This window comes from Micropterus dolomieu, linkage group LG20 (assembly GCF_021292245.1).
Source record: "Micropterus dolomieu isolate WLL.071019.BEF.003 ecotype Adirondacks linkage group LG20, ASM2129224v1, whole genome shotgun sequence".
Taxonomy (NCBI): Eukaryota; Metazoa; Chordata; class Actinopteri; order Centrarchiformes; family Centrarchidae; genus Micropterus; species Micropterus dolomieu.
In genome coordinates this window covers 31,126,053-31,141,257 of record NC_060169.1, presented here as the reverse complement: position 1 = coordinate 31,141,257, position 15,205 = coordinate 31,126,053, and the positions used below count along the sequence as shown (strand labels likewise).

The following is a 15,205-nucleotide window of genomic DNA, read 5'->3' as shown; positions in this document are numbered from 1 at the left end:
ACGACAACGACCCTAAGCACACCGCCAAAGCAACAAAAGAGTGGCTGAAGAAGAAGCACATCAAGGTTCTGGAGTGGCCTAGCCAGTCTCCAGACCTGAATCCAATTGAAAATCTTTGGAGGGAGCTTAAAATTCGAGTTGCCAGGCGACAACCTCGGAACCTGAATGATTTGGAGGCTGTCTGCAGGGAGGAGTGGGCCAACATCCCTGCCGAAATGTGCACAAACCTTGTCACCAACTATAAAAACCGTTTGACATCTGTGCTGGCCAATAATGGCTTTTCTACAAAATATTAACATGCTGTTTGTCCAGGGGGTCAAATACTTGTTTTTCCTCATCAGATGGTTATCAATTTTAATAAATTCATATGTGATTTTCTGGAATTTTCTTTGGGATTCTGTCTTTCACTGTTAGACTGTACATATGATTAAAATTATAGATCGTTGCATTCTTTGTAAGTGGGCAAACCTGCAAAATCAGCAAGGGGTCAAATACTTATTTCCCCCACTGTATCTTCACAACCTTTGGATGGATTGCCACTAAAATATATCCATGGTACTCAGAGGATCACATACATAATTTGGCAGTTCTGACTTTTACTCTAGAGCACCAGGAAGTCAAGGGTTTCATTTGATTGGTGAAATATCTCAACTTCTATGAGACGGATTAGTCAACAACATTGTGCAGACATTCATGGTCAGCCAGAGGTTTTGCGATCACCTGATTCGTTTAAACTTAACATTTAGCTCAAACCACTGCTGAAACTATGGATGGCTTTTTTAGACTATGACTATCACTCCATTTTGGTTTTAATTTCTTAGTTAAGTGTAATGCTACTAACACCAGTAATACACATTTCTATATTGCAATAATGACTATTGCTGCTATTACTACTGTTTCAGCTTATACATTTATTGATGCTGATAAAGATGATGGTAACATTGTTTTGACAGTTTCCATGTAAGCAGCAGCTCTAACTGAGTTAGAGACAGGAAGTCAGTGTTACCTCACTGTTCCTCTTCAGCAGCAGCAGCGGGTTGGCGTTTCCTCCCTGCACACAAACACAAACACTAACTACTGCACAGCCAGAACAGAGTAATGCACTCACATACATGCTTCTTTCAGTGTGTCTCATCGTGTGTGTGCAGTTTGTGTACATGCTTACTGTCCTGTGTATATGGCAGTGTGAATGTGATTATAGCCATACACGTGGGTGCGCTGTAAAATCTAATTGTATCTAAGTATGATTATGTACAGTTGATAGAGTAAAACTGCAGTCTTTCAGCTGTATTTTAAATAACGATTGTTTAAATGAAACGTAACTAGAAGGCCTGCATAAACTTCTACAAACACTCCCTTGTTTTACTGCTGAACCCCCCCTTTGAACTCTATGCCATGGGTGAAATGTTAATAAAAATCAATTCTACTGCTCTTTTGTTCATATTGTAATATAAACAAGGAATGGCCCGGTGTCAAGTTGGTTCAGAGACTAAAAAATGCTTTAAACAGTGTACTACTGTAGCTTGGCTCCACTAAACATTCAAGAAACAATTCTGTACAGTCCAGCTTCTGGATATCTGCAGGATAAATGACTACAAAGTTCAGAGCTACAATAGCAGCTGCTAAACACAGCCCATTCATTTCCATCCACTATTGAATTGTTACACAACTGATGGTTGCCCTTAGCAACGGGACATAGCAGGAGTCAAGAGGCTAATTCACTGGAGGGAGAGGAGCTGCTAAATTCATCTTAATGGTATTGTTAATGTTGGAGGACAAATGCGCCCTCACACATGGCCTCAGGTTCTGACTGAGGCGTGGGGGCGTAGCGGCTTCAGAGTCAAGAATAATTGGCTGTTGAGATGCCGACCTTCTTTAAAACACTGTCAGACTCCGTCCTGCGCAGATCTCCTGCTGTATCCTCGCTCTCATCTCTGTCTCCACCTGACATAAAGGGAAACCACAGGAGAAAAGAATGAACCAGGCGTCAAGGATTACAGATTCAGGTCCACTAAAAGAGAACATTTCAGTTTTTAATACATTTTTAATACAGTAATGTCACATGTTGAAAATGTGCCTTTAAAACAAGCTTATGTTTAACATTTTTGGAGTGGATATACGAATCATTTGGTCAGTATATGGTGTTTTTGATACTGCACAGGTGTCCAGTACAATTCATATCAAGCAACAAAATGCACATTATGAACTTATGAACACTAACCAATAAAGCAGTGTAAGAACTGCAGGTCGTGGGGGGCTGGAGCCTATATATATATATATATATAAAAAACATCACCCTGACAAAAACATTCTGTGGTGCCATTTTTCCAATATTTGCAACACTGACAGTAGAGTAGTCCCACTCTGAGCTTGCACGGCAACAGTTCAGAGGTATTGCCACAGGCCACGTCTCCCTCAGGAAGCATCAGCGCTGCTGTCCAAGTCTCCATCTAAAGTGTTTTATCTAACTGCACTGAACAGGGGTATTGTGGGAAGTGCTAGTTGTGGTGTTATGACCACTAAAAATCAGTTTTAGGATGAAACGTGAAATATTTTACTTTTCAACCCTGGGCTAGGCAGTGTCACCACACATTTGCTTTTCAGTCGTTAAGTCGAAGCAGTTATCTGCACCAGCAGGTAGGGGTGTCTTTGACAATTACAAGCTTCAAACATGTATTCTGGCTTGGCCAGTCTGCACAATTTATCCCTAAAAGAACAAGTTGCAGCAAAAGACCTACTCTTACTGCTGTGCATCTGGTGACTGTCGAAGCCTCCGAAGGTCTCGGCTCGACGGGGCAAACACACCGGCCCTGCGCCTCCTCCATCTTGGATGCTGGCCATCGCCCCACCCAGGCTGCCATTGACCAGCGCCTGTAACGTCTCCACTGTACACACACACACACACACACACACGTCAGTAAGTGATTTATCCTGGCTAATTGTGTTACAGTTCAGCTCTGCACTCATGAAGCCATCCAGCCACTTCTGTTGCCAACCTGTACTGGCTCCTGTTGCTAGGCAACCATTGACAACCTGTTTGAACCACAGACCTCTTTAACTACAAGTTTAAATATCTTTACCATCTGAAATGATGTACAAGACATATACAGCATTATCCACATTTGTACTTGTAGCCCACACAGCACTGTGACTTTTCCAGTGAAAACAAGGAGAAAAAAAGCTGCTGAATGACATTACTACTGACAATTATAAATCTTATTTTTGTCTTCTAGTAAACTGTCTAGTAAAGTAAATCCAGTAAATCTTTCATAATCTGAATATTATCTGATTCACCAACATAAAATGGTTTAAGAATACTATTTGACACACTCAGGCTTGAAATACTGCAGCAGTTTTGTTTTTATCTGCTAACATTTTACATACCCACTTGTTTAAATTGAAAGTGAACTTAATGTGCAGATAACGTGGTGTGCTCCTCTGTCTTCCTCCACATTTCATTCTCTCTTTGTCATAATATACAGTTTCTCTCTCAGTTTACTTCTCACTTCATGCTGCTTTTGTTTCATACACATTTGATGAACGAGGCTGCAAAGCACCAAACAGAGCTGGAATAAAATCTTAAAACATAATCTGACTCCTTTCATGTCCTTTCATCCTATACATTCCTTAAAATCATCCCAAAATGCAAACCCGTTCTCCCTCAAACCTCTGCTCTCTCAAGCTATGTTAAGATCCAACTATCAAGACAATTATCTTTCAAGTATCTCAGATAAAAGGTGAATTATTAGGCGTGTGCTCATCTGATGGATTTCAGGTTCAGATTTACATATAAATCAGATACATGCCACAAATGCATTAGTACTTGTTAAATATCAGATATGTGTCCAAATGGAACTTTTCCACACGCACACTCAAACCTAGGTGGAAGAAGAAATTTCTCAAAATTGTATTGTGAATGAAGATGGCTGTAAATGGCAAATAGTGCCCGTAAAACTGTACAAAAACTTAAGTATTTCTTTACAAATATTAAGTCTTCCTCACAGCCATCTTTCTGTATGGTGATGATGGCACTCTGCATGGAAGTAGAGTAAAACTCAGACACTGTGTTTGTCTAGAGGTTTTCTTCACATTATTTGGGAGTAGAGTGGGGTGCAGAGGAAGAGACGTGAGACAAAGATACTGAGTGAGGTTAAAGGGACAGGTGCATGCTGGTGCTCTAAAAGCAATGGGAAGTTGGTTATTGTAGTGTGGTCCACTGATTTTGCATCAAAAATTGCACTCATTCTTAAGAGTAACAACTCAGTCAAATCTGAATACTCAGATGTAATCCACATAATTTTCATCTGTGTGACTTAATACTTTCAGCAAATACATAATAAACACTCTGTTTGCCTGCCTTACCTTCCTGCAGGGCATTCTTCATGATGGATGCCCCCCTGGGCAGCTCCAAGCTGCAGGTTGACCTGAAGAAAGGCTCGCCCTGCCGGCAGACCTCCTCACCTGGGTTCAAGCCCTCCCACATCCCCCTGAAGAGCTGCACCTTCTCCTCCAGCAGAGACATGATCTCTGTATCCTTCTGCCTCAACAGATCTGACCAGCAGAGATGGACAGGAAGAAAGAGAAAAGGACCGTGAGGAAAACATTTTGTGCTATTTGGATCAAACTTGTCCCTGTTTTCTTTCACGCAAACACTCTGAATGTGTTTTTCTCACCTCTCATTTCCTTGGCTTTAGTCTCCAGTTGTCTCTTGTCATCTTCCGTCTCACTGGGAATCCCTTCATCCTCATCCTTCTCCCTGTCCAACCAAGAAAAAAAACAACAAAAAACAAGTGTGATGTGTTACTTTTAAATTTAGTTAAGTAAATTATGTTAAAATTATGTTACAGGTAAAATTTCCACTATTTCACTATTTTCTGACATTTTATAGACTAAACAATTATTTAAATAAGGATGGATGAAAATAATCATTAGCTTCAGTTTTATCTACAACCAATCAGCATGTGTAACATCGACATACATGTTACATCCATATAACACCTTCACTAGACAGGGATTAGACAACCCGAAGAGTTCTAAAAATTCGATTTTCACATCAGTAAAATTTCGTTTTTGTTTTTATCTCCTCCATTCCTGCCAATAGCCTGATCTCAATTTTGTATTTTGACAAGTCAGACAGGGAGAGAAAGAGAAGGAGTACTAAATCTCCTTCCCACTGGCTGCAGTCGAATAATCCTCTGCTTATAGTGAGCTGCCCTTGAAGCCAATCCAGCATTAGACTGTCCCTGAGTACATCCCATCCCCAGGTAGAGTAGTGCTAATCCTCCTGACAGCAAAGTGCTCTGTCACAGCTTACCGTTTATTACTATCAAGATAACTGGGCTCTAACTCCTTGGTTACAACACACAGGTGAACCCAAAGTTCAGCACTTTGTTCTGCAGTAAAGGTTATGGGTTAAAGTAAATGGGGCAGGTTAGGCTTACACGCTGAGGTAAAACTTTTTTCAGCAGTACTAACATAAATGTGGTAAGTAAGGGGTGGTAAGTAAGTAAAAACTTTAAAACATTTAAATAAATCCCACTTACATGGACTGCATGGCTTCCTGGATGAGCTGCATCCAGGTGTTGCGTTCATCCTTCGAGCTGGCCAATACTTCCATCATCTCTGGCTTCTCGATGCCTGCAGTGATGAGGAAGAGGCCGCGCTCTTCATTGGCGACCTCCCTCACAATCAGTTTCTGAAGGGAGATGACTGTGGAGCGCTGGTCCTACAGGGAGAGGAGAGCGGTCAAAAATGGAGAGGGTTGGAGGAGAATAAAAAAAAGATGACAGTGGGAGGGTCAATGAGGAGAGGGGGAGGAGGGAAGACAAATGTTGAGGATGGCGAGAGGACAGGAAAAGCAGGAACAGAGTCGGTTGAAGCAGGGGGAGGGGAGAGGAGCAGGATAATTATGGTGAGGAGGGAGGAAGCAAAAAGGAAAGCGGGGTAATAAAAGCATGATAGAAACAAGTGCAATGGAGACAGAAGGATAGGATAAGGAGGATTATAGGAAAAGTGAGAAGAAAAAGACGTGGAATAAAACAGAAAGAAGACAAAATGAGATTCTGGTTAATGTTATCATCCTCTTAGGCGTCAGCTGACTTCTAGAACCTCACCAGTACATCCTGAAGGCTGTAAAGCACAGTTTAGTGTGTTCACGCCACAAACCCCTGTGTCATTTCTGCTCTACCCAATAAAACTCTGAAATTTTAACCACATCCCAAAGTTTTTCCTGTAATCTCTTGAAATTGAAAAGTCTGTCTTTTTACTATGACTATGCTGTAAAGAAAAATAGGAACAAAAGAGCTGCATTTAAAATTCAAATCAAGGAAAATCGAGTGGGTATCTTTCAAATGTAGTCATTTTGTGTAGAAAATTCTACCTTTGTTTCACTATGCTTCAACTGCAGCTCCACTAAAGAAACTGTCTTTGGAAACAAAAACGTGGAATTTATACTAAAACATCTAACTCTGACTAACTTGACTAACTCCTAGAATCTCATATTAGCTTATATTACATTTAGCTGTACAGGAATACCTTCTCTCTTCTGTTCAGGTGAATGGCTGCCTGTACTGTTGGGGATCCACAGAACTAAAGCTTATCCCACCACATGTTATTCCTCTTTCCACTGTCAACAGCCTCAATTCAAACATGCCAAGCCTTTTTTAATCATGGATGTGATTATTATGCCACGGGCCTGCCTCTGTTTCATTCCCTCTACTGCGTGTATGTGTATGTGCCATGCTATGAAACTGTGAGTCCTGTAAACACGGAAAAAGCTACTTAAACCTATATGATTTATCACAGTTAGGTTAGATAGTGAGGGCCAGAACAGCTTTATTAGGTGCAGCTAGCTAGCTAGAGGCAGGCAATATTACACAATAGGAAAGCTAAGCAGGCCAGCTAATGTGAACAGCAACAACAGTGGGATAGGAAAATATGACAACAACATCTCTGGCAGCGCTCATAAGATCTTTATTACTGGAGGGATGGAGGGTAAAATGGAGGGTACAGCAGAAGGAAGGGGGAAGAGAGGAGAGTGATGTGAGATATAAAGACAGAAGGAGAGAGAGAGATGAAAGCAGGAGCCTACCAACATGGCGAAGACATATTTCTGGTCTTTCTCTTGGAGGAAAACGAAGACATCTGATAGTAGCAGAGCATGGATGTCTGGAGAACAGCCAGGAGAAAAGTAGTTGTGGTTGAATAAGTGAACGTTAAAATACATGAACATATTTTTCACATTACCAAATTTTTACATATTTACAGAGGAAAAGAGAGAATGTGCGGTCAGTTAGTAGGCAGAAAAACAGTCTGTAGGTGTCTCCTTACCCTTTAGCCTTCCCTGGCTGTTCTTCAGCTGCAGCACTCCGTCATGGATAAGCCTCCTCCTCAGAAGATCCTCCCTGGCGAAAATCTGACCATTCTTCAGCATCATGATGGACTTGCTGTCCATGCGGCTATGAAAATCCTTAAGACGGCGTCTTTTCTCGTGCTCGTTCACCTTGCTATCAACCGCAGCGATCACCTCCTTCACCAGCCGAACAGCCTCCGTCAGGTCCTCATAGTCTTCCTCGCTTTCTGTGTTCCACAAGTGACGAGAGAGGTTACACATTAGCGTTAACAAAAGTGTCAGGTTGGATTCAAACCAGAGCATAAAACACTTAACTGAAATTCACTTAAACATTTTTATACAGGTGCAAAACGAGCAGATGCACCATTGCAGGCCATTATTGTTAGGTAAGTCCATTTGGTATTTTAATGGCTCCAAACTAACACACTTTAACCACATGGGTAGAGCGGCACAGCTAAGGAGGTGTTTATTTGCAGTAAAGTTCTGGTACCCATTTTGGCATTTAACTGTGCCTGCGTTTCCCCTCGCTCAGAAACCTCTTATTGTAAATTGCATTGCAGGCAGTAATGAAAGCCTTTTTATGGTTTTAGTTGGTGGAAATGGACACACACACACCTCTATAAAATCACCTAAACTTCTTTCATGTGTGTTGAGTTTTGCCTCTTTCATTTACACATAATCTTTCTCCTACCTGTATAATTTGAGCACACACCAAAATACTATTTATTGCTGCTGAGAATGAGCTGTTCCAAGATTGCACTCGTGGTCCACAACATTATTAAAACGTATTTGCCACACCCACATTAATCCTTCTTAAAAACAGCTCCACGTGTACTTTCCTCAAGCAAGATTTTTGTATCTCAAAAATATACACTGTTCTGCCCATTTATCTTATTCATTTGTATGCAACATTGGTCACACTTTCTGCTCATTAGGTTGATTACAGTAGAAATTCTGAATACATGTTTTTTTTCATATCACTTTCCCTTTTTCCTGAAAAGGTCCATTCAACATACCTTAAGAATGCACACAGATGATTATGTTACTGATTTCAGTTTTTGGCATCTTTAAATGTGTTACGGTCATCAGAGAGCGAGACGTCAGAAAAGGTGAAAAGAAAAAGGAAACTCTCACTCTCAATTCTCACTTGTCAATCAAACGGTGTGACCCATACTGCACTGACTTTTTCCTTAAAGTCCCTGAAAGTTTCAAATGAATATTTCTCTATAACATTAAAGATTTATGACTAAATAAGCAACACCTTTCACAATAAAAGTTTAGGTATTGTTTATTAAGCGTTAAACAAGTTTAAACTCAGCTGCTTCATCAGAACTGTGCGGGTTCGGTTTGACCAAATTAATTAAATTAATTTCATTCCGATGTTGCTTAAGTGTGATTGTTGCACAGAAATCCATCACATTTGTTAAACTGACGGCCACTAAAAATAAGAAAAAACAGCACAGACAGAAACCTCTCATGTGAAATTATCAGCTAACTGTGTGCTTATGTAGGACCAGCATAATAAGATGAGTGAGAAAAGGGTTTTCAGAATCTTTAAAGAAATACATTAACATCTTGGGAAATGCATTTATTTACTTTCTTGTCAAGCGCTAGATGAGATGATTGATACCTAGGTAGAGGTTCACTCGCTGTAAATGAACATAAAAATTAGCGTTTATTTGAAAATACTGTGATTCTTTCCTCAACAATCACACAAGATTACAAGAAACAAGGAGGACATGAATTCATTTTAAAGCAGAACTGCAAAGAAGAAAAGCCCCAGAGTCAATGAGTCTCTGATATGCCTCTTGTGTATTTAGTACTTGGGTTTAGAACTGAAAATGTAATATTTTCCCTCAAAGTGCAATATGTTCCTCCTGTGGTTGTTGTACTTCAGTGCTCCAGAGCACCAAAATACTACCTCTAACTTGAGAGTGTGCTGTGTTATTTCTACTCAGTATATATCAGAGTTGGCAGGAGATAGTCTTCTTAAAGCACCTTGGGGATTAAGTCAGAGCTCCCCCATCCCACATAGAACTATAAACAGGCTTTGGGGAAGGATTAGAGAGAATGTACACAGTGGGAGGCCAGCTGACGAGAGCTGCTTTAAATCAGATATAAATATGGTGTGAAATATTTCAGCTCCGTAAAGTATGCTTGATCTATTATCCTAAAAACACCCATTCAACACATCTAATTTAAAAAAATGAAACCATGTGTGAGAAATCCAACTTTTCTAAAACAAGTGACACTTTGGTGTGCAATAGTTTGGAGCATTGTGAGTGAGGTAGGCTGAAATGTATTGAAAGAAGTTAAATTGAAATCATACTGATGAGCTATTATATGAGCTACTATATTTTAGCACAGATAAATGTCTATTCTCAGGATCAAAAAGGTCAGGAATATATGTTGTCATACTGAAAAACTGACTTGCTTGAATGTGGAAACTGCACTTGATTTTGATTTAGAAGATACATTTCTTTTTTACAATGTAAGATAAATTGTTTCAGATAAACACTGCACTTTTAGTGGATTTAACAAACACACATCAGTGCAGTGCAAAAATATGCATCTTAACAGGTCTTAAAACTTTACTTTCTTAAAAGAGAAAGCTAAAATGTTTAGATGTGGTTTGAACTGCAAATCAACTAGATTCTCTAACATTTTCTTCACACTAATGCAACTCTCGTCCTTATTCTGTTTCCTGCCAAATCCTTTAGATACATTTATAATTAGCGCACAATCTATATTTCAGGTGGTGTGATTACAGTGTGAAAGGCTCAGATAGAGATTAACGACTTAATGTCACCAGTAGAAACAGTAAAAACAACAACAACAGAATCAAAGAAACAATGAGGAATGACAAGTAATCTCCCTACATATGCCTTAAATAATGCATCCAAATATGCTGCAAATATGTGAATCATGACTGTATTACAGTATATTTTACTCCTCTACATACTTTAATATTTGCTGCTTTGTTAGACTGGTATACTAGTCCGTAGACGATTGTCCCAATTAAAAACAAACTTCCTCCTCCCTAGCAAAGGCACTTTTGGTGTTCGGCCTAATACGTTGAAAGACCTAATAAATTTTACCGAACAATTAGGCTGACATGTCGGCAGTGTGGACGCATTTTAAAGTGTCCAAGAAACATGCAAAAATGGCCATATGCAGACATTGTTCTGCTGAACTGTCAATCAACTGTCACTATCAAATTGGGTCGGACTTGAAGAACTTAGCGCAAGGATACACATGTGACAATGTCCGGTTTTCAAAATAAGGTGTCTATACAGTATGGAAGTGAGATTAATTGGATTATTTTCACAGAAAGTATAAAAAATATTACATGTGTCCATTAAAAGTAAATGGACACATGTAATTTACTTTACCGGACCCTCTCGGGCCTCGGACCCACCCACCATAGTCTCTCCAAATCCTGTGGGAAACACTGAGTAAAAAGCTGATTTTGACTATTTCATTTATGCAATAGTAAAATAAAACGGGGAAAATCTGAATGTACTTGTTCGGTATTCTGCAAATTGATTCATTATATTCAGTTTCGGCCTTGGCCAAGAATTTTCATTTCGGTGCATCCCTACTCCACCCACTTCCCATTATTCATATTATTATATACACCGTTAAAAGCATGGATGAGAAATGAGAAGAGCTTGACATGAAGCTGACCTTTAGTGTGTTGCAGCATTCTCTGAATCAGCACCGGGTACTTTGTTATCCTCTGGGTCACCAGCAAGATGCATTCTGGGATACCAAGCCTCCGCACAATGCTGCTACTCATCTTTTTCTGGAAGAACAAACAACAAGTGCTTCAGTAAGACGTGCCCACACAACAGGTGGCTCAAAACAACACAAGGTTTCAAATAACCAAAAGGAAAACTTAAAACTCATTTGCCGTAGAACAATACAGTAATAAGATGTGAGAAGGTGTTTACTGTTATTATGGATATGACAGTTACTCCTACAATAAAAGCACTGACTGCTAAATAAATGTGTTTTATACAAATGTTTTCAATACATCCACATTGAAATGAAGTGGGGATGCAAGAGACAGAACAAGAACAAGCTTCCCAGTTAACACAATAAGTAGCACTCTATACAACAGAACAGACTGTCTGTTAATCATCTATTCTACAAAAAACAATTGTGTCTGAAAAACCAGACATCTGTAAGTGCAATGTATTTTCAGCACAAAAGCACTAAATAGTCGGGGAAATACAAAAGTATGAAAAGCAACTCAGTAAAGTAAGACTATTGTAGGACATAAATACGTGATAAACATATGAGGGGCTGAAAAGTAAGTTACTTTCATAAAGGCCTTAAAGCGTTTGTCTCTGGTCAGGAGGTCCTTGTAGAAATTTACGGCTTCATTGTGGCGGCTGCAGAATTTTCCGTATATCCTCTTCATACTTTCACCGTTGTATCCTGAGAACTAGAGGAGAATTTAGCAGGCATGAATACACAAAAACACTGGTAATAAGCTAAGCTAGAAAGCTAACACTGTACGTGCTGTAGTAGCACTAATCACTAATTTGAATAGTGATCTGAGAGAAATTTGTGGGTAGTATTGAGCGCTATAACAATAATTTAACAGGTAACTACACATTAGAACTGTTTTGATGCAGCACACTAACACGTTGGCATTAGCCATGGATTCAAACAGTTTTTCCCAGAGCTAAGGACCGTTACCTGTTACAGCAGTCCTGAAACTTGGAAATATGAGTCTACCGCCACGCTATCAGCTCTGAGACTGTACACAGACACACAGCAGTGCTTAGAGCTAGATGATCAAAATGACAATGATAACATGCGGATGCTAAGCAGCTGTAATGTTTACCATATTGACCATATTTGTTTAGCATGTTAGCATACAACATTTCCTAATTGGAACAAAACACAAAGCACAGCTGAGGCTAATCGGAATGGTATTAGTTTTATAGTTCATAAACCAAAGTACTGGCCAAACTGAAATGCTGACCGGAGAAAAAGTCAGGGGACTAGTTCACGAAATGTGTTTCTAATGCACACATTTTGTTTTTAATGCTTTTGCATATAAAATAGTGAATAGCTTTAGCCTCCAGGCTTCCTACACAGGCAGAATTGCCTCCAGAAAAAAACAGCCCCTCCCTCCTCTAACCTGGCTGACCAGGATGTCTCCTATCCTGTTGATGATAAAGCCTCCCTCAAAGCTCCCCCCTTCCAACTGGCTCTCCCTCTTCCTCTCCAGGAGGCGGAGGATGTGCTGCGTGTGGAGCTCCAAGAGGTCATCTAGAACGGGAAACAGTTTCTCCACCGTCTGTAGCTCCAGCTGCACCTCCTTCTGCAGGCCCTTGCTGTAGACTTCTGACATGATGCGCAACGTCCGGATGTGATGCATCTCAGTCTGCATCAACTCTGAAGGACATACAAAGAATGACATGAGCGGCACTTCATACACCCACAGATCTATGGATCTACATATTTCTACCTTAGTGGTATACAAAGAGTTTCATAGAATTCGTGACTTGAATCTGTACTGCACTGTCACTGCAAACCTTCACATGCAAGCAAAAAAATAGCTTTGTAGAATAATTTCAATAAAATGTATTTGCCAGTGGATTCTAATCAAAAGCGTGAAAAGAGTGACAAGGACTTTCAAAACAAACATACTTTTTCTCAATGTTAATTTAAATTAAGTAAATATGTAGCCTCAATAGAGACTCATTGAGACTTGTAGATGTAACTGAAACAAACTGAAGTGAAAGTCATCAAGGCACACTGAGGGAAAAGTTGGTCTACCATGACTACAACACAAGGAATCCCAATTGTTATTTTATACTGTAGGACTAAAAGGCATTGACCCTGTTCTCTCTTTTCCTTACCTACAACCATTTATAGTCTACTCTACTACAATTTTTTTTTTTAAACTATACTGGTTAAAAACTGAGCAACTGCACTTTTTTAAAGTTCCTAAATATTTTCCTTAATTTCCCATTAACATAACATTCACTTTCTAAGCATATTTCGGTTAATTAAATGTACCATAAATGACGTCCTGCCTCTTCACCAGCTCTTTGTCCAGCTGCTGCAGGTACTGCTGCTCCACACCTAAGCTCCACGAGTCAGCTTCCAGGTCCTTGGACTCTGCCTCAAACTCCCCCATCAGCTGCCCGTCCATCATCTCTGTCCCTGCACCAACAACACAGCTTGTACTTACATTTTGGAGATCATGTTATATTTTCTACAACATTTTAAGTGTAATACAAAGTTGAGAATTATTTTTTAAACATTACCTTTCATTTTTACTGAGAAATTGTAACCATCGGGAAAGAGACTCAATTGTATTTTACACTATTTATACAGAAGCTTGTTAGTAAAGTTACTTCATAAAACAAGTAATTTATATCAAGATCTGTGATATTATTTATAATTATTTTCCTGATTTATTAAATATTGAAAATGCAATTTTATGTTCTGATAATTTCATTCATTCAGATGTGAATGAATAAATACATTTTAAATCAGTATAATATTATTGTAATAAGAATGTAAAACTAAAATTCATTACTATCCATATCAGATTTTGTGAAAACTTAGATAAATATTCACTCGGTTTTTCAACCAGCGGCTCAGAGTCTTAGATCCCTGCCGACAGGCTGCTGTCTTGGATAGTCAGATCAACGCGTGTGTGCTTGTGTGTACTGACCTTCATCAGTAAGTGATTCCATGGACTCTGTGACCTGGTTGGTTCTGTTGAGGGAGTCAGTAGACTGGGAGAGATACCGCAGGCCTTTAATGGGTATCTCGTCAAACACCGGACTGAATGGAGTGATAATAATAAGAAAAACATATATTAATTGTTTTCTACAAACACCCATTAAACACACATGGTGAACTGCAGATACAGTGTTTAAATACAATGAAAACGAAAAAAAAAAAAATGGGAAAACAGAAACATTACACTGAATGAAATGTAATGTTGTGTCCTCACATCATTGCATACACATACACGAACAAACAGACACACACGGCAGCTCACCCAGCGATGTTGCTGATGGAGAGACTCTTCGAGAGATTGTTGCCATGGAAAGGCATGATGCTGGTGTGTCTCCGTGATGATGGGATCATCAGGGAAGAATGGTCTTCAGGGGACAAGATGGCTGACCAGGGGCGCTCCCTTGTCCCACCAGCTGGACCGGAAGACAGATATTTTACAGGAGATAAATATGGTACTCATCACTGTGTACTATATAAAAAAGCCTTATTAACCTTCGGGTAAATACTGAACCTCGGAAGACTGCCTTCCACTACACTGCACCTTTGGAACTGAATGAAATACAGACAAAAGCCGATTTAAACTTATCACTATCTAGATTTGAAGTTAAGTCTGTCATTGTCTCTGATGTTGTATGTGCTGTTTTGTATTGTTTTTTTTGTACGTTATGCACTTTTGTTTGTCTGGTTATGTTTGTTGTTGTTTAATTTAAAGTCCTTTCATTTAAAAATAAGTACATTTTAATTGTTTTTATTTATATATATATAAATATACACATACATACATACATATATATATATACATATATATATATATATACACATACATATATACATATATATATATATATACATATATATATATACATATATATATATACATATATATATATATATATACACATACATACATACATACATATATATATACACATACATACATACATACATATATATATACACATACATACATACATATATATATATACATATATATATATATATACATACATATATATATATACATACATATATATATATACATATATATATATATATATACACACATACATATATACATAT

General features: G+C 38.8%; 1 protein-coding gene across 7 annotated transcripts in view; it reads right to left on the bottom strand.

Annotated features, from left to right (window-relative positions):
• LOC123958478 (A-kinase anchor protein 13) overlaps positions 1-15,205 on the bottom strand; it is a 106,910-nt gene that overhangs the window by 10,239 nt on the left and 81,466 nt on the right. For all 7 annotated transcript variants that reach the window (XM_046031818.1, XM_046031815.1, XM_046031817.1 and 4 more), the window contains 13 exons: positions 14,055-14,167; positions 13,391-13,537; positions 12,507-12,763; positions 11,676-11,801; positions 11,039-11,156; positions 7,330-7,578; positions 7,091-7,167; positions 5,544-5,725; positions 4,674-4,756; positions 4,363-4,551; positions 2,739-2,885; positions 1,871-1,944; positions 1,007-1,051 (listed from right to left, as the gene is read on the bottom strand). In XM_046031818.1, the coding sequence (XP_045887774.1) occupies positions 1,007-1,051; positions 1,871-1,944; positions 2,739-2,885; positions 4,363-4,551; positions 4,674-4,756; positions 5,544-5,725; positions 7,091-7,167; positions 7,330-7,578; positions 11,039-11,156; positions 11,676-11,801; positions 12,507-12,763; positions 13,391-13,537; positions 14,055-14,167 (1,807 nt within the window). The remainder of the gene's footprint in view (positions 1-1,006; positions 1,052-1,870; positions 1,945-2,738; positions 2,886-4,362; positions 4,552-4,673; positions 4,757-5,543; positions 5,726-7,090; positions 7,168-7,329; positions 7,579-11,038; positions 11,157-11,675; positions 11,802-12,506; positions 12,764-13,390; positions 13,538-14,054; positions 14,168-15,205) is intronic.